Consider the following 27,023-nt stretch of genomic DNA (forward strand, 5'->3'; position numbering starts at 1 on the left):
AAATTTAATTTAAATAAGCTATGCAGGGTCAGTAACATCACTGCTTTCATCCAAAGCGATGGAATAAGAATTAGAAGTAACTGTATGTTTTTCGGACAGAATTTTGCAGAGCTGTTGTTAAGACATAAGATTTTTTCCAAATCCCTAATTATTTGTATGCGGCACATTCTTTGTATTCTATAAAATTAAGAAAAAACATAAATAATGTCATTGCATTGCAAATAAAAATACTAGTTTTTCCTTAAAATTTCCTTTGCCGTATGAATAGTTTATTGAAACATAAAGCCATGCTAAATACATTTATTTTTTTTAAATACTTTATTTTTAACAGTTTAGATACAAATGTAAGACACCTCTTCTTTGAAACAAAAACACGTATAAGGTTTTGACCAGATGATAAATTTGATTTTACTAAGCCAATATTATATTTTAAGTAGCTATTTTTTCAATTAATATCATTACAAGCAAAGACTTGCTGGTTAAACAAGAAGTTAATAGACAATTTAACCATAAATTCAGTAACATAAATCGCGTTACTATATATTATAATTAAAGCAAAGTGTAGGTTAAAAAAAACTTCCTAATTACAGGAAGAACAACCCAATGAGGTAGAATCTCCGCAAGTTCAACTGCCAATGTGCCCTGGCTCTAAAAACGCCAACCGCGAGGAATCGAAAAGTAAGTAATGTATTTCAAATAAAACTATTAATTTAATAATCTGTTTTAACGTCCTTGTTGAATTTTAGGCGAGAAGATTGAAATAGATATTCCTGAGGACGACGAAAATGATCAACCTGGGGACGGGAAAAACAATCTGTTCCCAAAATCGTTTTATACGTTTAATTGCTTCAGAAATCTACAGGTGAGTGAATAATACATTACTGTTTGAATTTTTATCACAACAATATTTATTTACTGTCCAAAATATCGTAAGATTCATTATTAATTTTAAATTATGTTTTAAATAATCTCATATTATTAAAAATAAATCAAATTGATAAATATAATACATAATTGGTTTATTGTCTGTATTAAACTTAAAATTATTAGATCGTTTTAATACGCATTATAAGTGCTTAAAAATCTTGAAAGGGTTGTGTTCTTAACGCAAAACTGACATTAAAAGCACTTTACGACTTCTAATACTAAATCGTTATGTTATACTACTCTCAGGTATACCCATGTTTAACCATCGATGAATTGCCAATAATCAAAATAAAAAATAGTTTTTTTAATAATTTGTATCTTGTTTTTATTGTGCAAAGTCTAGAGCAGGGCTACTTAAACTTTTTTCATTCACGACCACATTTATGATTGTTAGTTTTTCGCGACCCCAGATAAATATAAAATAAATATTTTGTGCCGATTTATTAATAAGACTTTCAATTCGAAGTAAATACATATATCGCAATTATTTTCTTAAAGAAACAAGATGAGATCGATTAATTTCTCATACAGCCATAGGTCATTTTGAAAAAAAGCAGCAAGATCACATTTTTGTTCGATTAAAAATATTTCGATTTCGTCCTTTAATAACAATACATTTCTTAAACTTTAACCTCTTGATATCCATCTTACTTCTGCGTGTAATAATAAAATTGTATAGTGGGAATGCGTATTCTTACAGAGCTTTGAAAATAAGTGGCTGTTATGGGCATGGCTCTTAATAAAAAAAATTATCTTAACAGCATCCTGAAGCACATCATTCAATTCTGGTGCTAATTTTTTTGCTGCAAGGACCTCCCGATGTATAAGGCAGTGAGTTAAAGTTATATGATCATTATGAGCACCTTGAAAAAATGATTTAAAACATTTAATTGAAATTCAAGTATTTAAATATTTTACATTAAAATCTCGCGACCCATAGTTTAAGAAGCCATGCTCTAAAGTAATACCTTCCACTAAAATAAATCTGTCTAATATTTAATATTTTTATGAAAAATAATAAAGGTTATTTAGAGAGTACTAATACTATAATATAAAGCAATAAACCAGTTTAATACAATAAAGTTCATAAAATAAATTAAAATTAAATTATATAAAAAGGCCATAAGGGAGTATTTTGGAAGCCGTTACAAAACACTGCTAGAAACATACATATGTACACATATAAAAGCACACTTAAGGTGTTTATATTTGTATTTTCCAACTCCCTTTCACATTGAACCTACAAACTTACCCTAAGGCGACGTGTTAACCTTCTTGTAATATCATCAAATATTTAACTTTACAAGGTATCCCAAATTGTTTAAGGACTTCAAATGTAGCCCTTCTATTTATTTGTGCTTTGTACGTTATAATTCTCGTAGAGTACTAATGTCGATACAATAACGTATAATAGCTTTCACATACTTAATATAAAATATTGAATTTGTGAAATAAGTTATATCATATGTAATTATATTAAGCGTATCTAAGAATAAGATATCATTAATTAAAAACAGTTTTTAATAAAATTAATTTATACTTACTATGATTTATGATTTTTGGAGAAAACGGAAAAAATTTGAGAAACCCTTTCAAATCATTTGTAATAAATAAGTATATACATACAACTATTAGTTAAAAAAAATCAATATAATAAAAAAATCAAAGCAGAATTTATAATATATTAAGAACAATAAATTTTGCCAATTTTAATTTTTATAATAATGTATTGCCCAATAATTGTAGTTATTTTCGGTTACCGAGAATTATTCCTAAATATCATTGTAACTAAAATATTTTTTAAAATTCTATTGTCGCATAGTCTTTACACCTGGTACATTTTGGTAATCCTGGGATGATCCATGAACCATATATGTTAAAGATAACCGAATACCTCTGCAGATCATAAATCTCAAAGGTAGCGAAGGGTACATAAAAAGAATATTTTCCTTGGATTGACGAGCGTTTTTAAGTGTTTTCCATGTGTCGTCACTTTTGTCATTATCAAGCTAAGGCGTATTTTCAATTTACTTTTAATTCACTTACTAAAATAACGTGCATTTATTTTAAAGTTGTTTTAATAGTGAAAACATTATAAGTCATATTTATTATTGCGGATTTGGGACATTTACTACTTTCTATTTTAAGGCGTCTAAACTTAATAAAATAAAATAAATACGTTAAAATGACAATTTTATAAAATAATGCTGAGCTTTTTGCTAAGCTTAAAAATACGTCAATATAATAAAAATAGGAACTTAAATATGAATTTTCAATAAAATGTATATATAATATATAACATAAATAGCCAATTGTATGTTGTCGAGATGAAATTTTCATATAATAAACTAGTCGTGATCTACCTATCGTATTTACAGAAATATTAAGCGTATTTAAGCCTTCCAGGCCCGTGGTGGTGAACCTAGGGCACGCTTGCAACAGATGGCACGTACAACAGTTTAGCTGGCACGTGCAAGATTAACAGATTCATTTTTTTTTAAATATATAACTCATGGATATTTAGACTTTACGTTTTTATTTAATTTTTTCGTACACAATATGATTATGTATACAACATTGTTATTGGCATTTGTTAGCATTGGAGGTTGTTGGTTTTTTGCTATTTGACTCAACTTACGTTCATCTCGTTGATAGCGGATTTTACTTTGTTCCACATAATTATGTACATGTGAAGAAATACGCTGTTTCTTACACACGCAAAAAAAATACTTTTCATGTGAATTATTCTTTTGACCGAAATATGTGAAATGTTACGCTGTGATTTGTTTTGAGCTTTTACTGTATATAGCATATAGATGATTAACCAAGGCAGTAAAGCACTATGTATTTTATATTCTGGGACAGTTGTACACAAAGCCTCGTCGGTAGAACGGCATTATGAAATAATCAATAAATCACAATAAAATCAAGGATAAACAAATAGAATTTATTTCTCAAGCAAATAAAAACAATATTATTTAATCAACATCCCTAATGAAATTTATCGACAGTCGTTCAAATATAACTGCTGCTAGTTATTCTGCCTTCTGCTTATACATAATCGCTAATCTTAGAAAACTGTTCAGTATGGGGAATATATGAAAGAAGCGTTGTTAAAATATTACTACATAGTCCAGTCAAATAAGGCGAAATAAAGGCTAAACCTCGGAATGAAAGATAACAAGCTGAAATTTTGCACAGGCTTTCGTATTGATGTTCTAAGGACAGGGTGAAAAGTCTCATAAAATATCGTGTCTGCTAATCAAGATATCAAAAGTCAAAATTCACAAAATTTGTTTTTTTGCAAATATCTCGCATTTTATGCGTCGCACGTCATTGGATGCTTTACAAAACTTGTAAAGCATAAAATTTTCTACAAGTTTAGTTGTAATATTTGTTTTGTATCCTTCACCGTTTTTGAGATATAGCGCGAAGAGTGGAAGGCGTACATCCGTTTATAGAATCCAGCGAGTATTTCTACCTGCTTAACTTGGTATAAGCTTTGAAAAAGTAAACAATCGTGAAAAAAGTGGTCTCGGCAAGTCGTTTGAACCATAATTTTATTACTTTCTTCATTGTATTATTAGGAATTAAAAATTAAATATTGCTCGACAAGAAATTTGTGCGAAAAAATTGAAAGAGTTGAGAGATGTCCTTACGGAGTATGTACCAGATGATAAGATCATTTCCAAATTAAGAGAAAAATATTTAACTGATATTATAATTATAACGAAGATTGGATCATTCCCTATTTTTTCTTTTTGCGATGCTCAAGCTTAAGTTTTATCCATAGCTTGGTATGAAAATAAAAAATGCACTTCGGAAGAAGAACACTTGCGCGTAGTGGAAGCTGCTGCGGCGATTATTAGAGAAGATATTCGATCTTCTGTTGTTGAGACCAAGTCCTATCCGCCCCCGAGTAAAATATTAATGAAGAAATTCCGAAAACTTTATTACATTTTCTGCAAGAAGTTATTATAAAGAACAGAAAAGGAAAGACGAGGCATTTTAAAACGAAATACACAGCTATAAGTCATGCTATAATGACTTCCATACGAAAACGGTCCTTTTCTTCGCAGTTATTAATAGGCCTATCTGTATTTCTTCATAGAAGAAATACAGATAGGCCAAACATCCATAAAGACTTTTGGATGTTTTGTCAAGTTTAGGTTTTTTCGCTTCATATAGTGATACTGTCAAATGTTAAATTTCAGCTGTTTATCACCCACAGCCTCGTAATCAACCATCAGAGTCAAGTGCCTTAGTACAGTATGCAGCGGATAATGCAGAAAAATATTTATACTCTTGATGGCTATAATACTGTTCATATAATGGGAATGATAAAAATAATAACTTCAAAATCTGAAGTTATATCCGATGACCGCATAAAGAAATTAACAACAAAACCAAGTGCAAAGGAGTTAGCAGCACTATCACATATACCCCTTCTAGTGTATGAAAATCATGTCGTACCCGGATTGAGCAAGAGATTCAAGTTCAAAATTTTAATGATGTAGAAGAACTAACCGAACAAATATTTAATGTAGTTGATTTGTTGTGGAAGTACGGAAAGTGGAAAAATATCTCACCGTTGCCAGGGTGGAATGGATTTATTGATCAACTTACAAAAAACAATGAGAACTTTGTAACTTCTCAGATTCTGTTTCTTACTTTTATTCCTCATCCTGTGAGTAATATGGACACAATTACACTACATTACAGTGTGCTATAAACACTGCCAAGAAACATGAACAAAGAACATGCTTAATAACTTTTGATCAGCCGTTGTACATAAAAGCACGTGAAATCGTAGCCGCTTCAGATGCTAACTCAGACTTGTCCAGAGTAGTTGTGAAACTAGGAGGCTTTCATATGCTTATGTCTTTTATTGGATGCATAGGGTATATAATGAATGGAAGCGGAATCAAGGAAGCTCTCAGTACAATTCATGCTTCGAATTCTGTCGACAAAATGTTGGATGGTCACGCAAGAAATATCAGAGGCCATACGCTATTACTTTTTGCATTATCGATGATGATTTTTGAAGATATGGAGATTGAAAGTTATAATGCTTTAGATGGGTTCATTCAACAGATAACAATTTGCGATGTTTCCTATGAAACAGCGGAAGAATGTGCAGGTAACTCTGGCTCCGTAGTTTACATAGCATTATCCTATAAACGGATGCGCGCTTCCCACTCCCTGCGCTATATCTCGAAAACCATTAACCATATGACATGCAACGCAAAGGAGGCGAGATATTTGCAAAAAAACGATTTTTATGACCTTTGACCTTTAATATCTTGATTAGCAGACACGATATCTTATGAGACTTTTCACCCTATCTTTAGAACGCCAAAACAAAGGTCTGTGCAAAATTTCAGCTTGTTATCTTTCATTCCGAGGTTAAACCCTTATTTTACTGGACTAAACAACCAATTTGAAGATTTTTAAAATCAGAAAAAAATATTAAAAGAATAAATGATTTGTTTGTGGTTAGAAAAACAGTGAACGAATTCTATTGAATTGAGAGCACTGACATAAATAGATCAGCTTCTTTAGTAAATTTGGTTCGTTACTGTATTATGCCGTATATTTACGATTAATGAATAAGAATGCTCAGTGTGCGACTAATATATTTATTGGTGTGTTTTTATTTTTATATTAGGTGTACAAAAAATAAACAGCGTATTTTTAAACTATTATTAAAATTACTATTGAAATTAGATTTTTGGCTAGCCTTCGAGGAATTTTTGTAAAAACTCTCATCTCCATAATCCATAGTACTGTTAAATTTAAAGAGCATCGGGAAATCGAATAAAATGGGGAACGAATAAACTATTTGAGGTTAAAAAGGGCAAGCGAAGAAAGACGCATAATTTATTGTTGTCAAAGCAAAGAATTTATCGATTTTTACATTAAATTTTAACCGGAGATGACAAGTAGATTTACATCAATGTAATTCAATGTTTCGAACCAAATAACTATAAATATTTCAACCCTTAAGCCCAGATTAATAATATCAAAAGTTTTTCCGCGCATTTGCTAGAATGTAAGCAAAACAATTCATTATGAATTATTAAGCTTGGTAAAATGGTTACAAAAATACCGCAAATGCCTGAAGGGCTTAGAAATGCGCTAAAGCTTACAATAATGCATGTATTTTTAAATACAGTAGAACCTCAGTGTACAAGAATATTTCGTTCTCATATTTCGAAGCAATTTTTTTCATTAAAAAATATGAAATTGATTCGTTAAAAACCCCAAAAATATTCATATGAAAATTGATTACACAAAATATATTATATTTGTATACGTATATTTGGTATTATTTAAGTTTATTATAAAATATTAGTATTTATTAGCTATTTATATCGAAATCATTGCTGTCTATCACCGATAACTTAATAACATATTTTTCTTTTCGTGAAACTTGCGAAAATATTACATTGAATTGCCATTTGATACATTTATTTTCCACTTTTTATAGATTTTCCCTAATCTCATTTATAGTGAAGAGTTTCTCAGCATCTTTCTCCTCCTTCTCAGAAAAAATCTTTTTTGTAGCTGGCCATATTTATTCATCAACTCTTGAATATCATCCTCAATAACTACAAGCTCCACGTTACTCCCAAAGGATACAATTTAATCGATAGTTGGCGGCTCCCATTTATGAGCAAACCCGTCAACATAATTAGGTCACAGTCTTCTACAAAAATAATTAAGGATTCACTTAGTGACCCCGCATCATGCTTAATCGATGATCTTGAGGCAGCTCATGATGTAAAAATTACTTTTACAAAAGTCTCTAAGGGTTAGATTTGTTTATTTGGTAACTTTGAAGCATCGCTGAAATATTGATTTTTTTAATGACGGCTAATGTAATGGGGTGGAGTTGGGAGGAATAAACTTAATCTTAACGGACTTAATTATTCTAGTAAGTCGTCCACAAAGTCTTAAGAATGAGCAGGAGCATACCTGGTACCGGTAATCTACTAATACTTTGTGTTGGCGCAAAATCCAAATAGCTAACGCTATATTTCTCGGAATATAAACATACATTATATATAAACTATTCTAAATGTAACCATATTTCGAGCTGCAAATCTAGCTACTTATATTATTAATTAGTATTTTGCATTTAAACTTTTTATTTTTAATTAATAACATATCGATATAATAATAACAATTATATATATATTTTACATTCTAATGAGCTGAATAATAATTAAATAAAACTATTGATATTTATTTACTTTTTTTATTGGTAAATATTTTATTTAACAGAATTAATATAAACTCAAATGGTTTATTATAATTTAATTTATTCAGCACCTACTGGTTATGATGAAAAAATATTTATAATTATAATTTTTAGATAGTATATGATTTAGTTTAAGTGAAACATGTATATTCAGATCAATTAATTATATTTAAGTAACTCTTTATTTTAATAATCTAACATAGAATAAGACAATAGTGAGAGACTGTATTTAATTATATAAACTTTGATTATCTTCTATATCTAAAGGATCAAACTTATTATGTAAAGTTAATAACCAAAACTATATTGCAACCCCTGTGGTATTGCGTCGTTATAGTCCTCAAGTTTTATCAACGAACGAATTAAACTCTAGAATATTTAAGATTACTAAGAAATCAGAGGAATTAAAAATATCTATAATATCCACTCAATTTGATTTTTACGAGAAGTAGAAAATTAAAATTAAACAGGAGATAAATCAGAGTTAATTATATTTATGAAATGTAGACAAACTTTGCCAACGTCTCTCCAAATATGGTGACCGGATTATTGCGCAAAAAAAAATATTTTTAAATTAAAATTATATTACCATCCGTTATATATATTTATACAAATATTGAAGGAAACTATATTATATATAATTGCGTGAAAATTTAGAATATAAATATTTTTTAATATTATAAATAACATATGCGATTTATTTCTTGTACTAATAATTTGGCAACAATATTCTAAATAACAAGTCATAATAATTTAAAATTTAATCAATAAAAGTCAAAGCGGAATTTTTTTTTGAAACAGGAATGCTTTTCAACATTTGACAATTAATATGAAATGAACAAATCGTTAAAAATCACCTAAAATAGAAGAAAAAAGCATAAGAATAGTAGTTTAAATAACATTTATTTAGCTTTAAAAGCATAATTTTAGATTTCAGTATCTATTATGTATATCTATTAAAATCAAATAATTCTAAATATTTTTTTTAGTGAAAATAAATTATAATTTTTTTACTAATTTATGTTATTATTTTTTTGTGAAATTCATATGTACTACCGATTATCGTAAAACGCAAAATACAAAATGTTTTTTAATTACTAAACAATATTCAATATCACGCAATCAATTTTGAACGAAAACTAAATCGAGTTGGACTTTGTATTCAGAAGTCCACCTCCACTCAAAATGAATTATTATTTTTCAATTGTATTAAGCTTCTAATTAATACAAATTAGTCAGTGTTAATCGTTTATCGAGCAGTCGTGTACGTCCAGCTCTGCCATTCATACTGACAAAAAGGTATCGACTTTCATTTTAAATATTATACTATAATAGATTATAAATCAATCATTATTCCCAAACCTAATTTTTTTCAATTTTTTTTTTTGGATATGAGTAATTTTTGAATCACAGGAATGTAATGAATCATAACAATATTTTTTCGTAAAATAACTTAGACACTAAAAGGAAGGATACATATTTATAATACATTTTTTTTGCTCTATTATTATAAATAAAGTAGTATTATTGACATTAATATATATTTTAGATATTTCATCTTTCGCTGCAGTTAATTATGCTCTTCGTGTGAGTGTTGTCTCGTCTTTGCACTTTTAGCAAGCTATGTTTCTATGTGTAAATAAAAGACAAGATAAGACATCACCTTTTCTTAGTTCATGCCGACTTTTTATTGTTTAATAGAATAACATAAAGCGTGTTATTCACTCCAAATTGTGCATATTACTTTATGTGCTCCAATACTATAATCAGAAAGAAAATTATATAATTTTTTTTAGAAAAATGCAATGATTTTGAGGAATAGGACCACCTACGTCTAATTTTTTTTCAATTACTAACAATAACATACAAATTTAAATTAGTTGAAATTGTTTTACATTCATTTTAAGATATGATCAAAGGCCTTTAAATTAGCTATTAAATATTAAATTAGCCTTTAAAGCACATGTTTCATCTCGATTTATTACTTTATAATTGGTTTTGCTACATTTGATAAAGGTATAAAACGTAAAGCTAGGTATATACCAGGTGAAGCATATTTTAATTTTCCCACGTGTTTTTTTTTTTTAATTAAATAAATATTTCGTAAAAGTATATTATAAATTTTTTCAAGTTTTTGTATCAATTTTATTTTTCTAAAGCCAAGGTTCTAGACATATCAAAGTTATATACGATTAGATTGCAATTGATCAAAAAACCTTTCTTATTAAATTATTTTTTAATAATGTGTTTTCAAATACTTAGAACCTGAATTAATATTTTAATACGTAGATAAATATATTTTAGATAAAACAATAATAAAATATTTTCAAGATTTAAAACAAATTAAGTAGTATACACCATATATTTTAAACTAACACTATAATTTTCAAACGCAAGCTACAGAAAGATTTCATTACAAGGAAGCAATTCATCTTTATCCCTAAAAACCAGCTAAAGCACAAAGAGACAAGAGTCACAAAGCGGCAAGAAATTTCACAGCAAGTAATAAACGTAGCCTTTGTGAAAAATATCTAACTTATAATATAAAAATATTGTTTGACACAACTCAGCCTAACATAATTCATTACCCAAATGTGGCAATGGTTTCTAAATAATTTTAATCACGTATCCTTAAAACAGAAAAAAGATGGGTCGTCAACCCGAATGTAAATGTAATTTTGTAGAACAAAAAATCTTAGAAATGTATATTGAAAATATATACAATAATATAATTAAACTGTTTATTGTTAATTGAATGTGACAATAAGCACAGAACAATAGTCTAAAATTGCACATCAAAGAACAATTGCCAATGTATTGCTAAACAGCGTTAAGTACAAAGTACAACGCTCGATATCAATCATAAAAAACACGTGTCTGTATATAACTCTATATGTATTTCAATAATATATTTTTTATAACTAACTCCTATTATTATATATTATATAACTCATATTAGATAAATCCTATTATATTTTAAAACAAATAAAACTTGAGCACCAGTAAATGATCAATGTAGTCCGACTCTACTACAGTGCTAATTACAACCCCCTGAAATTTTAGCATTTATTAGTCATCTTATATTTAATTATTCTAAGCCGCTCATATTTAAAATGAAACATATCGCATTGTATGAAAAGTGTATAATATTACAAGTAAATAATGAAAAAATGTATTTAATTATAATTAATAAAAATGAAATTAGAGTTGATACAATGATTTCCGAGCCTCCGCTAATGAATTCTTTTGTTGTCGACTAATGAAAAATAAGCATTCAAATATAAAACAAGATGGCCGACAGTAACGTGACAACAGTTTTAAATAATTATTATTTATTGGTAAAATTTTGCTAGGCAACAATAATTTTCATTAATTCGTCATGTGCGTTGTTCGATTTGACTGAATATAAATAATCGGATTGCAAATTAACTAGGTATGCTATAACTATAAAAAGGAAATATATACATAATGTGTGTAAAAATTATAACAATATATTGATTAAACTAGATAAACAATCATAATGAAATCTTCAAATTTGATGCCGAAAAGTGAGTTTTTTTTTATAATACATAAACATTATCATTGCTTTCAATTGAATGCACATATACGATAGATTTGCCTAAGCCAAGTTCGTTTTAAACATGAATATGTAATATATACTTAGTACGTATAAAGATTGAGGTTAATGTCGATCAAACCATATAAATTCTAATACAACGTATTTTTGTATCTATTGCTATTTAGGGATACTATCTTTCACTATGATCGCGTGACAATGATTGTGATGCAGTGTGTTATTTAGCTCAAGTTTGGTTCTGTGGCAGCATTTCAAGCTTTAATTTAATTTATTTACATTAAACTTATGTAGCATATTCTTTTAAAAAAGATGATACTTGCTGACAGTTACTTCAACATGAGAAGATTCACTATTTGTTTATATATACCAATTTTACGTTGTAGCCATATAGGTCAGCAAATTGTTTCATCATTGCTTCTGAGCACATTATTACTACTAATTAATCTTTAAATGAAATTAAAATGACAACCGTAAAACAAAATTGACGGAAGTTACTGTAGAGCAGTGTTTCTTAACCTTTTAAGTGAGCCGCACCCCCTTGAATCTGAAAATTATTCTCCGCACCCCCGTTGAAAAATGTGCTTCGATTTTTTAATTTAGAAAAATACATTTTTTGCGAAATTTATTGTTTATTTAAAAAAAATTGAATTTTATATATCAAATACAAAACAATATTATTTTTATCAATAGATAGGCCGCTGTTGCTTGTTCATTATAATATTTGTGAAGCGAGTCTTTTTTTTAAAGAGACACGCGTAAATCATCACTTGCATTTAAGCAATTTTTTGCTTTAGTTTTTATATGCAAAAGCGATGAAAATCCACAGATAGTGGTGGCAAATGGTAGAAGTGACTGCAATGCTTCTTTCGCTAACTGTGGATAACATTCTAACTGTGTACACCAGAATTAATGTAATTCTAATTGTTCAAATTCCATTTGAATATGTCCATTGTCTCGCATTTCAAAAAGATCGTCTTTTTTTTAATCACTATCATCCATCGAATTTAGGTTATATAGAAATGGATCCAGTATCCATCTCTGAGTTTCGATAATATTTCTAGTAGAAAAATATCTATTGAATGATTCGCTCAATCGTTTCAAATGTATTGCAATGTCAGGTATAATTGTATTTTTTTCATTTTCCACAACAATTTAATCAAGCAAGGGAAAGTTTGCAAAATTCCCGTTTTTGACTCGACGTATCCAAATTTCTAGTTTTCCAATAAATAAAGATAATTTTTCACTAGCTATTATCATATTCTTTTTATCAAATCCTTGCATTGATATGTTCAATTTATTCAATTAACTAAATATATATGTTAAGTAGGCTAGTCTCAGAATTGTATCCTTACTCTCAAAATCTTTTACTAAATCACAGTTTTGACTAGTCAGGAACTGAAAAATTTCTTCACGCAATTCAAAAACTCTGTTAAGCATGCGGCCTTTAGAGAGCCATCGTATTTCGGTGTGATATAGAAGCACGGTATGAGCAGCACCGATTTCTTCACAGAAGGCATGAAAATTGTGATGCTTTAGCGGTCGTTCACGGATATATTTTACTATATTATTTGCAGTATTTAGGTGTTGATTTAAACTTTCTGGCAAAGCTTTAGACGCAAGTGCATGATAATGCAATATGCAATACGTTATTGTAACTTGCGGTAATTCTCTTTTCATGTATGAAAAAAATCTGGAATTTTTGCCGAACATTGCTGGGGCCCCATCAGTGCATATTGAGGTAATAATATTCATTGGTAATTGATATTATAGAAAAAATCTTTGATATAATTAAAAACATCAATTCTTCTCGAAGTCAACTCCAGTGGCTCACAAAATAGAAATTCTTATATCATTTCTTTTACATATCGCACAAATACCAAAAGCTGGCTGCAATTATCAACATCAGTTGACTTATCAAGTTGTATGCTTACTTTTAGTGGACTGACTTTTATGTCTTATTATTTACAGTAAAATATCTTCACTGAGATCTTGAATTCGCGATCGAATTATATCAAAATCTAATACAGTTTTAGCTATTATTAATGCACAGGGTTTTACAAACCTTCCTCGGCGATCGTGTGAGGTTTTTTTTTCTTTGCACACAGATATGCCACTTTGTAATTCACTTTGACTTTGACATGACGGATGTTTTTACATGCAACATTCAAGGTGTTTCACCGACCCACAAACTTTTTTTATAAAATATTTTTTCACCTAATTTGATTGTGTTCATTACAGTATCCTCAAAAATGGACAAAAAACGATCTATCAAGATAATAAAAGTTAATTTTGATCATCTTCCTTACATTCAATGTAACAAACTTTTGGTATAACGATTTTTTTCTGTTAGCTTTTCTATACTGAGATTTTACTGTAAAATGTTTAGTTTTATTATTATCTAGCTAATCTTCAATTATATACAATATTTAGTTTTAACAAGTTTTAAATCTAACTTCAAATAAAATAAAATGCATTCTTCTGGAAATATTGAGCTAAGTTGCAAACCTATTTTCAAATGGATTAAAAATATTATGTAGTTTTTTATAGATTGAATTATTGTCTTATTTAAGCCATTAAATTTTAAAATAGATTAAAAAATCAGAACGAAGCAAAAATAATATTTAAAACGCAAAAAGTTAAGGGTCCGGTATTCGCACACTCGCTAGCTGTGGTACCTCACAACAGTGAAGTACTGACAGCTAGTGTTAATTGATTGTTTTAACTCCTTAATCGAATTATTTTTAGCTTAATTTAATTTGTAGAAATGTTATATTTTTATATATTTAACCAGTTCTGAATTGCTAATAACTTTAATATTAAAGTTTTTAATAGTTTAATATTGATTATAAGTGATTTATATAATACATATGATAATCTACAGAAGTATATATATATTTTTAATTTTTAATTAGAACTGGGCTGTTAAGCCGCTCTTAGATAAAATATGTTAAATTTTTTTTATACAAAACTGACTTTTCACAAGCAAGTCGGTCTTTGTATCGCACAATGCATTTTTTAATAAACTAGATTCAGCTCATAAAAATGCTACATACGATATAAAACTCTTCAATCATATAAAGAAGGCGGAAATACTGAATCCGGATGCTTTGCCGGTGTTTGTCACATTTCTCTCTTCGTGAATAGCTTATCGCACAGAAGAGCTCCATAGTTACTATTCATAAATTATACAGAAGGTACGAATTCACGGATGGCTAACCACGGTATTTCGAATACGTGAGGATAAATTCCACACATTTGAACGCAAAATCCAACAACCTCTTGCTATTATCCCATTCTGACCTTCGTAGAATATCTCTCACTTAGTCTTTCTCTCTATCGCTCTCCCTCTCTCTCTCTCTCTCTCTCTCACTCTATTTTTTCCTCTCCTGTAATGAATAATGTATGCAGGTATATACATAGGCCGAAAAAACAATATTTATTTTGATTCACAAAATAACGTGAGCTCTATTTGCGTATAAATATACACGAATATACTTATAAGTTGGTTTACTATTTAGTGCTGCAAACAGCTACTATACTATTTAGTATTGCAAACGGTTGTCATCCTGTATTCAATAGGGCGATTTATAGATAATAATTGTACAATTAAGATAATAGATAGAAGACTTTATTGCTTTATTAATATTAAAAAGCAATTTTCATTCATATTTTTTCTTTGTATATGCCTTTTAAAAATGTAAATTATTATACTTTATAAATAACTAAAATATACATGTCAGGGGAATTTATTTTGCTACAAGACAAAGTACATTGAAAATTTGGTTGAAGAACATAATTCTTTTCAGAAACGTGCTCGTATTTAAAAACAAATTTTCTAATAATGATATGTGTATATTGTTATAAAAACGAACAATACCAAATACTTGTATAATTTTTGATATTTAAATTTGTTAGAACACAATTAAATTTATTATTATTAATATTAAATCACTGTTCTATACTAATAAAACAATGATTTTTTTACCTTAGAACTTTAACTAGAAACCTATTCAATAAAACTCGCTTTTGCCTTCTTTTGAGAATTTTTCGAAAATGTAAAATTGTATTGTCATTGATTAGGTTTATTGCGCACACTGCCAGTCTTACTCGAGTGGTGCTTTACCACGAAAATTGTTATTATTACACACATTTTACAGTTACACCTAATCTTATTAAAAGTGACAGGTTTCCCAGCCTCTCTATTTTTCTCCTCAGACAAGATTATCTTTAACTTCGTGCTGTTAAGATGTATTAATTCTTCGGTGATCATTTTCTGACCATGTTATTCTACCGACTCTTGTCCTCATTCATCCCCAGTCTCACGTTCTTCCTTCAAGACACCTTTTTACCGACAATTGCTGACTGTTTATATTTCATTATCTACCCACTGAAAAATTTTATTATTTTATTATTTTTATAATATAATAAAGTAGTTAACTAAAGTTTGGTTTTGGTTTTTCTAAACTCATTTTATCTCACTTATCTTTAGGCTAGGCTTACTAAAATACCGATTAGTTCATAAAATGTTATATTTAAGAAAAATCAGAATCTTAATATCAATTTTCTTTTATGTGAGCTAAGGTAAAACCTGTAGTTTTAATATTTTTTTTTAAATAAAAAAAAATATATTAGTAGACAAAAATACAAACGGTGTCTATTTTTTGTATATACACTACCCTTATATTTAATTGCATTTTACGAAATATTACGTAAATCGAAGCATGGATTGAAGTTTGTAAAATATAGAAAAAATATATTAAATAAACGTCTATGATCTTTTGTAAAATAAGAAAGGAATTCCTCGACAACGCTGCGTCTTAGAAAATTTCCCGGTACGATCATATTGCATTATACAATAAAATACCATATAAATTCCTTTTTACACATTTTAATTTGTCTGGAATTTTACATTCAGATACAAAGAATTTATTATAACATGTTATTTAAAATCATATTAAAAATATGGGTGGAGAATCACATTTGTATACCAAAAAAAACCTTCAATTGTGAGATTATATATAATAAAAATGTGTTATCGTGATTTGGGACTGATTTTAACATATCCAGATATATGTATGTATCTTCAATAAACGTAAGGTATGATCATTACAAGAAACAAAGATGAATGTTTATGCTGTGCTTTTGAAAGCCGATAGTTTACCTAGCCTCCTAATAATTTAAGCATGTAACTTACAACTTGTCTTTTCTATTAGTATCTGTGATAGGACAAATATAATAAAAGACGCATATTTGACTTGTCTATCTAAGGTTTTAATACATATACCCCCTCGGTGTGCAGTAACATAAGCAATGTTTTTTAATTGTCATTCAAAACACATTTTTATACTAATCTTAAAAAATTGCATATTAACTTCGAATACCAAGAATTGAAAAATACTGTCATCTTCTTAAAAGAAAGTATAATAAAAATATTTCGAAAACCTAAACTAACCCACTACGTATACCGATGTTAACATCTCGTGTTTTAGTAAATACGATAAAAATAATCAGATATTAAAATACAAGCACAAAATGCCAAACTACATATTGCTTTAGAGCAGTAGTTCTTAACCTTTTCAAAGTCACAGTGCACTTATGATCATGGGAAAAAGTGGCGGTGCACCAGAATTAAGAGGTCGTAAAAAATATGTGGACATAATTTTTATTACATATTTAAAAAAAATAATAGTTACATACAAAATTACATACTATTTTTTTACATATTTTTTTTAAATTAAATTATATAAAAAAGTTTAATATTGAAAATAAATTTATTTAGTTAATTTTGCGCCAGAAACAATTTTTAATTACGTGTTTTATTGAAATTATTTGTATTCATATTTGAAGGTGCTCTTTGGGTGGCAAATCTAAGTGGTGCATTTTCCCCCCTTTGTTTACCAAAAATGACGTTCCTGCTTAACCTCAGAAATTTATTTGATCAATCAAAAATTAATTATTGTGATACTTGAGCTTGTTGGCTTTTGCAGATATCAGAAATATTAGATCGAATATTTGATATAGTTGCCCTGAATTCTTCGTTTAATTTTTTTTCTGTCTTTCTCGTTTCTTAGTTTTCATATTAGTTGTTGTTGAGAAACCAAGCTCACACAAATATGATGTTGAAAACTGAAACAAAATTATCAATGCCTTCATGTAAAGAACTGAATATTCCTCTTGGACAGTAATCCAAAAATTATTCATAGTGATTTCGGAAAATTTAATGTTTAGAGTACGATCAGTCGATTAATTTGATGATTTCGTATCCGGTCATAATTTTTTATATTTAAGGATGGAAAATAATGTGTAATCTTTTCTTCTAATAAAGTTAAATGTTCTATTATTGCGGAAATAGCTCCCTCGGGAATGTTTTCGTTAAGTGAAGGAAACATATCTACTTTTTTTTCTATTATTCGATTTTTCCAAAGAATTATTTTTTTCCGAAATCCTGTTAATTTGTCAATGGATGTCATAAATTTTTCGTTTTTTCCTTGAATGCTTGTGTTAACGTTATATGAGTAATTAAAAATATTTGCTAACTATGCCACTTCAGCATACCAATCATTATTTTGAAGACATTTTACAAAATCATCCATACCTTCATTTCGAAAAAAGATTAACAATTCATTCTTAAGTTCTATGAATCGGCATAAAACTTTACCCTTAGATAACCACCTGACTTCAGTGTGAAAAAGCAAACACTCGTACATAGCTTCCATTGAAATGCAAGGTTTTTTTAACATGCGTGTTTTTAAGATCTTGATTTTATGAAATTCACTATATTTACAACTTGATCTAGTACAGGTTTTAGTGCTGCTGGTAATGTTTTCGAAACTAAAGATTCTCTATGTAAAAAACAGTGCGTAAATATAATATTAGGTTTTCTTGTCTTTGCAAAGGTTACGAATCCTTTAAATGAGCCTACCATTGAAGGAGCACCATCCATACAAATTCCTACACATAACACTCATGATATTTTAAATTGTTCTAAATATGAATGAATAAGATCAAAATATCATGTCCTGTCGTATGCTTGGTAAGTTCTTTGCAGCATAGATATTGATTCATTATTTTGTTTTCATTTATGAAACGAACGAATCTTAGTATTTGTGCCTTGCCGCTAATATCAGTAGATTCGTCGACTTGTAAAACAAAATATCGCTTGGAAAGTTTATCGTTAACTGTTTTCTCAATATCATCCGACATGTTTAATTAATTTTTTTATTGTATCATAATTTCCTTTTTGCTTCATCACCAAACATAATTTTTTCTATTTCACAACATGCAGGTATGTGGTTTTTATTGTACAGCAATCAATTCAGCAACCTTGTATGACGCCAGTTGTGCCTTATCGGAAATTTTACCAAATTTTTCTAAATATTTTGCTTGTTTATTTTGCATGCTTAACAATCTTTTGAAGTAATCTTTACTTTTTGATGCAAGATCGGCGTGCTTCGTAGTGAAGTGGCGATTTAACTTGTCAGGATACATCGCGCTATTGGACAGTTTTTCTCCACATACAACACATAGTAGAATGTGATATCCTTCCTCATTGATGCTAGTAAAACTGAAACGAAAATAGTCTTTAGAATACTGTCCATTATTTTATTTTTATTTTACTGGTAACATCGTCACTACTTCTTCCACTTGTACTCCCAGTGTCATTAATATTTTGGTCTGATTCACAATTTCGTTTGGTAATAAATTTATCTATTGTGGGGTATCACGACTATAATAAAATATAAATTGATTGAAACATTAAGATTTTACTATTTTGCGGATTTTTTGTTTTTACCAATTTTCTTGCGGTGCACCGGTTAAGAACCACTGCCTTAGAGTCTAAAATAAACATATTGATAGTTCCAGTTTTTTAGTAAAATGTACTAAAATTAACTCTCGAAGCATTTTTTTCGTCCTATACTTTCCTTTTTCTTTTGCTTAAATTGTAAAAGCTTTTTAGTTTTTTTCTTTAAGTTATAACCATGGACGATTTATTTTATATTTTTATTTTTTATTTAATTGTAGCTAATGACAAACTTCAAGCATGACAATGATTATACATCACTAACACGTATAGTATATATAATTGGTATGCTTATAAAATTATTTATATTATTAAAATAAATGTATTAAAAATACATTCGCTCCTTACATTACGTGTAATTTGTTTTGTATGACCATCGTCTTGTGTATGATGGAATATCTTCAAAAGATAATCAGAACATTGCATTACCTGAAATAATAAATTATCATTACAACTTTAAGCTTTAAATATACATTTTTAACGAATGCTACAATTTAAAAATACATTGAAAGCAATAATAAACGCTATTTTTTATTATACTAAAATAATTTGCCGTTATGGGGTTCGTCAAATGACTGTAAATATTGCGGCATTTCTATTAAAACTACTAATTTATGAATGGATGTTTTACAGCCTAAATATGCAAATATAGTATGTTAAGATAACAAAACATAGTAATTGCTCGATGAAGAAAAAGCTAATTGATTTTATCAAATCTAAACAGCACACTGTAGCACAATAAATTTGTAGTATTATTTTTGAAATATCAGGATTCATCGTGATTTAATAATTTATATATAATTTTATTACATATGTGTATTTATACACATGTATATTAAAATGTAAATATCATATAAAATATATGCTTATTTCTGATCTACGACCGTCGCAAGGGATGGATGGACCCTAAACTTTCATGCATGTTAACCCAATATATTTAAACTTTTCGACAATCATTTACGCTTGCTAAGAATAAATATACTGGATATTTTACAATGAAGTGATTACCAAATATTACAAGTAAGAAATTTCTTGTACTTGAACTATATTTTTAATTGCTATTTCTCGCGGTTTGCGCTACATTGTATTACATAAAAAAGATGCATAGATATTTAATCATCATTATATATTATTATAAGCAACTAATGGTTTATTTATGTTTTGTAAAGCTATGTATAATAAGAATATTTGTAAGAAATAAAAATATTACGCGTTTTTTAGCTATCGGTCTATCACACATTGAAGTTCCAATGAGATTTTAATTTAATTAAAGAATTATTAATAATGAACATATATTAAGTACACATTGATATAAATAGAAATCAGTATTAAGAATTATATTGAATAAAACTAATAATATATAAATGAGACGATAACTTGTTAAATGAATGATATTTTATTGAATCATATTTTTATTCACAGGTCGAGATGTTGTACCAACGCTACCACCTGCGTCTTAATCAGCATAATATGACCCATTTGCTGATCTTCCTTGTGTTTGTCTCACTGTCCGTCGGTATTTCTCAGTTGATATTTATGTCGCTAACGAAGTCCGCAACCGACGAGTACCTAGGCAAAATGATAAAAATTCGCAATGTCAAGACTGACCCGGCATATACTACTGTTGAAATCGTATCTGAAATTATCACCAAGATGAAAGATCAATCAATCATAAAGGACCCAAAGCTTCTAGAAGAAATAGAAAAGGTTATGGACAATTATTACTCAATGAAAAACGGCTACATCATTGTGTCGATTGTGCTTGGAGTTTCCATGATAATTTACATCTGTAAGTATAAGAATCTGTCGTGTTGAGAATATTAAGGGCAAACAAAAATATGCACTTTTTGAGATAATCTAATTTTAATATATTTTATATAAAGCTAAACTTAATCACAATCGTTATATTTGAGTGGTAGGTGTATTACAGATTCCGCGTTGCGTATTAAGTTTGTATTAAATATTCGAACATCTCTTTTCACAAAGAATAGTTTTAACCACTCTTGTATTACCATACATATTGTTAATTTATAGAATATTTAGTGATTGCTTATAATATTCATTAATAAATATTACTGTAATTTTAATGATAATAATGCATTTATCAAGTGCTAAGCTGATACTGTCAAAGAATAATAAATCTTTTAATTCTTGATCATCTCTATTCTTAGACAATTTATTTTATGTTAAAATCAGCTTGTTGTATCTGTAATTTTTCTATATATTAGTTTTGTTATATATCTAGCCCCAGATGTTGTCTCTAAACTAACAAAGTGCCATTTTTTATGTATTATTCAAACATACTTTACTTACTTTTAAGACTAATTAGCTTATATTATCATATTTATTTAATCGAATGACTGCTCTATAAATAAAAGTTTTATGTTGTATTATAAAGAAATCTTTCTTTCATTTTTACCATATTATGATGACAATTAATGTATTATCATAATTTATTCATACTAAGTAAAAATATTAAATTAATGCTTCGTATTTTATTTCAGTTCATATTGCTTATCTCTATCGTCCCGCAACAAACGAAGTTTACTTGCTGACAGGATCGTACATCGTAGCAGCTACCTTTGGAATATGCGAATTCATTATGATCATGTTCAACTCGACCAGGTGATTATATAAAACCGTACCTGCTCTATTATTAACTTTGTCAAGGAAGAATTTAATTAAAAAAATCCAATTAACTTTAGCTAATCTGCTGCACAATTTTTAATGTTTCTCGGTTATACAATATTATTATAACTACCTTTGACGGCGAAACTCAACAGTGTATACATTTTAAAATGTAAAATCTATCCTTATCTCGCGGTAAGGATTAAATTAGTAGCGAACCGGATATGGCCTATGGGAATAAAACCAGATAATTACAAATGTTAAGCTCCTAAATGTAACTTAAACTAAATTAATTGTGCTGTTTATTTTAAAATGAATTAACGTGTTATATATATATATATATTTTTAATGTATCCCGTATAATGCCTTTTTTATATAATTTGTTTAAAAATAAATAGCGTCGAGTTATCTCAAAAGTTTCTTATTTTATATGTATCATAGGTCTCCTTTTGTCGGTATGGGTATCACAATGATGATGATGTTTATTTGCTACACCCTCCTACCGCTTAGAATTCACGAAGGATTGATCTACGCAATCATCATGACCGTCGTTCATCTGAGTTTGCAATTTTACTTGAATTCCGAAACGGAGTTTTTGTGGGAACAGGTTAGTCGATAATATATTTTATTTTTTTTATATTTTCATGATAATTAAAAATGATTATATTGTTTAAAGCGAAGTTTGATTATGTAATCGAATATCTTACTCTATTTTGATAATATATAGATTGACGTTGATATTTAACGGGCTCTATACATTAAATCTTCAAAACAACTACGACAAAAGGTTTCGTGTTACATTTTAACCCGTATAAAACCTCGCATACTTCTTTCTTATAGTTCTATGGGCTAATTATAGTCTCATTGTATTATATAATGTAAAGCACAACATCTAAGCAGATATCAATACAAATCACTCTAAAACTACAGTTTTTACGTTGATATTTACTACCTCAAAATAAGCTAGTTATTTTTTTAAATTAAAATATTTCACATCCCAAACCGTAACATTAATTTTCTAAATCATGATTTTATTATGTTTGCCTTAAGGCAGTGGTTGAATTGAAACGCGTAATAAAATAACTCCACGTCTTTGTGTATATATTTTATATTACGTTCGTGTTTTATTTCTGAACAGGCGTCATTCAAATGTATAATATCCTTATTGTAAAAAAACTTCACATTTCAATAAGTGTAGAATATAAAAAAATAGTATTGTTTAATGTTTAAAATTTGGTTATAAGTATAATATCATGTAAAGAAAATGGGCAGCAATTTTTTTTATTTTAAATTGTGTTATATTATGCGGCTCAGCTTAATATGAAAAATATATAGTTATATATCACCTGAAATAAATAAACGTCAAATAAAAAACTCACGATTAAATATATTGTACATATCAACAAATATCGAAAGCAATAATTTGTAGATATTTCTTTTAATTAATTTAAAGCTTTGAATTAATAAATCAAGCAGTATTTACTCTAAATCGTAGCATCTTAAATTTTTTGGTTTACTGCACCTTTTTCAGAAAAAAATTTTGCTATTTATGTACGTCATTTTAACAGATATTTAATAAATAAAATCATATTTTTCTGTCAATTATTAAAATTAAAATTTTATTTGCATTTGCATTTTACAACATATTTTAACATAAAATTTCGACTCTGATTCTATAAATTATATTTTATTATATTAATAATAAAATAAATTGTACAACTTTTTCGCCATAGTCTGATCAACTGCAATATGTAAAGAAACTAATGCATATTGTTTAACTTTCTTCTCTGAATTAATAACCTGATTAGTTTCATACAAAACTTTTGATTAAGCTACTCAGCCATCATCTTCTCGTTTTTAAAACCACCGGAGCAAACTCAGACGGCTGTTTTTGACGTTTACAAATTCCATCGCGCCCTCAATAGCTCTTTGAGTTCAGAGATAAATAATTAATTAATTATAGATAACACTTCAAATACAAAATTGTATTTATAAAGGTAATTTAAGAAAATTGCAAATAACAGTGTCAAATTTCAATTAAGCTCCAGTGTAAATTGTTTTTAAATATAGGATACTGATTTTATGGCTTATTATATTACTAGTTGCAGCGAATTAATTATATTAAGATACAACTCGGTTGCTCATATGATTTTTAAGTGATCTTAAATAGTTTGTAGCTTTTGGCTGCTGAATGCTGAAATAAATTTTCATGCCTTTGAGCGTTCTTATAGGGTCCAATCTGTGCCCTCTGTGCTTTGCGATATTTATCAATGCCTTAAATGAATGAACGAAAGTTACAAATTCAAGTGTTGTTTTGCTTTATGCAGATTATATCTTAAATGCATTAGATCTATTGCGGACGGAGTGATTAAAATTATTTTTGTAAATGGACTTACGTCAACCCTACTTCTGCTTTTTATGGTTGGAAAATGCCATATGGTGTCATTTTTTCAATCTCCTTCACTGTCAGATTATTGCTTTAATTTCGATGATGTTTGCAAAAGTATTACTCTAAATACAAAGTATTGCTTTTTATACAGCACTCTTTTCTGTATAAAAAGCAATACAAAGTATTGCTTTTTATTTATTATTTTATTTATTTATTTTATTAATTTATTTAGCTTAATAGCTAATCTTTACATCTAACAAATTTAGTAAACATATATAAAAATATATAAAAAATACATAACAGAAAGAAAAAATAAAAATATACAATAATAAAGTCTTAATATTATAATTTATTTCTATATGTACGAAGGTGTTTTTTTATTCCATTTTGAAACCCGTTATATTTTTGCTGTTTCGGATTTCTCTTGGAAGACTATTATATAAATCAAAACCTCCGTACATAATTCCCCTAGCAGTACTCGTTTTCTTATACTTAATTATCTTTAAATTTTCTTTATTTCTAGTATTATATTTATGTACATCTTTATTTCTTATTAAATACTTATTAAAATATTCTAGTAACATATTATTTTCTAACTTATATATAAATACTAAAACATTCATACTCAATATTTCTTGAACATTCAACCATTCTAATCTATCAATCATACTTTTACAATTAGTTAATCTATTTTTATTTAAGATTACTCTCATTGCCCTATTTTGTAATTTTTGCAACATTTGTTTGTCTAATTTATTTAACATATTTAATAGTGTTGCACAATAATTAAAATAGGGCAATATTATACTATTGTAAATTATTTTTTTTGTATTTATACTTAATATATTTCTTAATCTAGATAATAAACCTATTTTTCTACTAATTTTTTTTATTATGTAATTACAATGTTCTTTAAAATTTAATTTTGTATCAACAATTACTCCTAAATATTTTGTATTATCCACTATTTCTATACTAGAGTTATTTATTACTATTTTGGTACTACTATCTAACACATTTTTATAATTAATAAACATACATTTAGTTTTATTCTCATTTAATTTAAGTACATTATTTATTAACCATATTTCTAATACACTTAATTCATTATTTAAATTATTTACAATTTCTTTAATGTTATCACTTATGCAATACATTAATGTGTCATCTGCAAATGGATGAATTTTACATTTTTTTATATCAATAATATACAAAACAAATAACAATGGTCCCAATTTAGACCCTTGTGGTACTCCATAAGACACAAATTTCTCTTCAGAATATACATTATTTATTTTAACTTTTTGTTTTCTTTTATATAAGTAATTATTAAACCATCTTAAAACTATATCACTTATACCTATACTCTCCAATTTCTTTAACATTATTTTTCTGTCTATTGTTTCGAAGGCTCTCTTGAAATCCAAGAAAACTGCTCCAATGATTTTGTTTGTATCCTTAGCCAACAGCCAATAATTTATCACTACTTGTAATGCAGTTTCAGTGGAATGCTTTTCTCTGAATCCCGATTGTTGTTCACATCATACAGAAAAGTTTAATTGTTAAATCGATAAGTCGAGATTCCAAAATAGTTCTTGATCAAATTGTGTCAATTATGTAAAACACTTATTATACACACGTAATTTAGATGATTTATAAGAGAAAGAGTATTAAATCTGTGTACATACTGCCATACGATTATTACATTTGTTCACACAGCAAAAATTTAACAAATTTTCCATGTTCTTCAGCAATTAAATATCTAGCAGATATTTTTTAGCGTTAAAATAATGTTGATAAAAGCATACAAGTAAAAAAAATACTGATTTCGATTGATAAGCTTTGCGCACTCAAGCACAATATTTTCACGGTGAAAGATCGTTTTTAATCTAATTTCACTTAACATATCATTGGTAAATTTGTACCTATAATAATCGAAATTACTTTAAAGGGTTTCTAACTCGAAATCAAGTCAGCTTTTGTATTCTTTGCTTATTAAATATTGGAACACCGCGTTAGAGAATCGCGTTATATTAAAAAAGTTGTCGCAATATCTTTAGCGCGTTGTAGAAACTCAATTTATACGAAAGTCTACTATATTTGTAAGACGCTTAGCAAATGAAAAAAGTCGTTATCGATAGTTTAATTAACTTAAATAGATAAAAAATAAAACTGTTTTAGTAATTAGTATGATCCTATAAAATGTAAGCTTGGTAATATTAATAATAAATCATAATGCATATTAGCCCCTAATTGTGTTTTATATTGCGTAAAAACCACTTAAAGAGCTCTTAGAATTGCATTAAAGCTTTGACTCGACAAAAATTCTGAGGCCTTGTTTGTAAGCCATTTTATTAAAGTAAAACAGCAAATTTACGGCTTATCCCACAGGAGAATATTGTGTCGGTTGATGTGCCACAAATTGCCACCATAATTT

General features: G+C 27.9%; 1 protein-coding gene across 6 annotated transcripts in view; it reads left to right on the top strand.

Annotated features, from left to right (window-relative positions):
* The window catches only part of LOC148234179 (adenylate cyclase type 6), a 168,454-nt gene that overhangs the window by 109,683 nt on the left and 31,748 nt on the right, over window positions 1–27,023 (top strand). For all 6 annotated transcript variants that reach the window (XM_088187550.1, XM_088187553.1, XM_088187552.1 and 3 more), the window contains 5 exons: window positions 591–678; window positions 747–862; window positions 20,992–21,358; window positions 22,074–22,194; window positions 22,639–22,804. In XM_088187550.1, the coding sequence (XP_088043676.1) occupies window positions 591–678; window positions 747–862; window positions 20,992–21,358; window positions 22,074–22,194; window positions 22,639–22,804 (858 nt within the window). The remainder of the gene's footprint in view (window positions 1–590; window positions 679–746; window positions 863–20,991; window positions 21,359–22,073; window positions 22,195–22,638; window positions 22,805–27,023) is intronic.

Source organism: Plectrocnemia conspersa, unplaced genomic scaffold (assembly GCF_051122295.1).
Source record: "Plectrocnemia conspersa isolate PC_06_02 unplaced genomic scaffold, ASM5112229v1 ptg000006l, whole genome shotgun sequence".
Lineage (NCBI taxonomy): Eukaryota > Metazoa > Arthropoda > Insecta > Trichoptera > Polycentropodidae > Plectrocnemia > Plectrocnemia conspersa.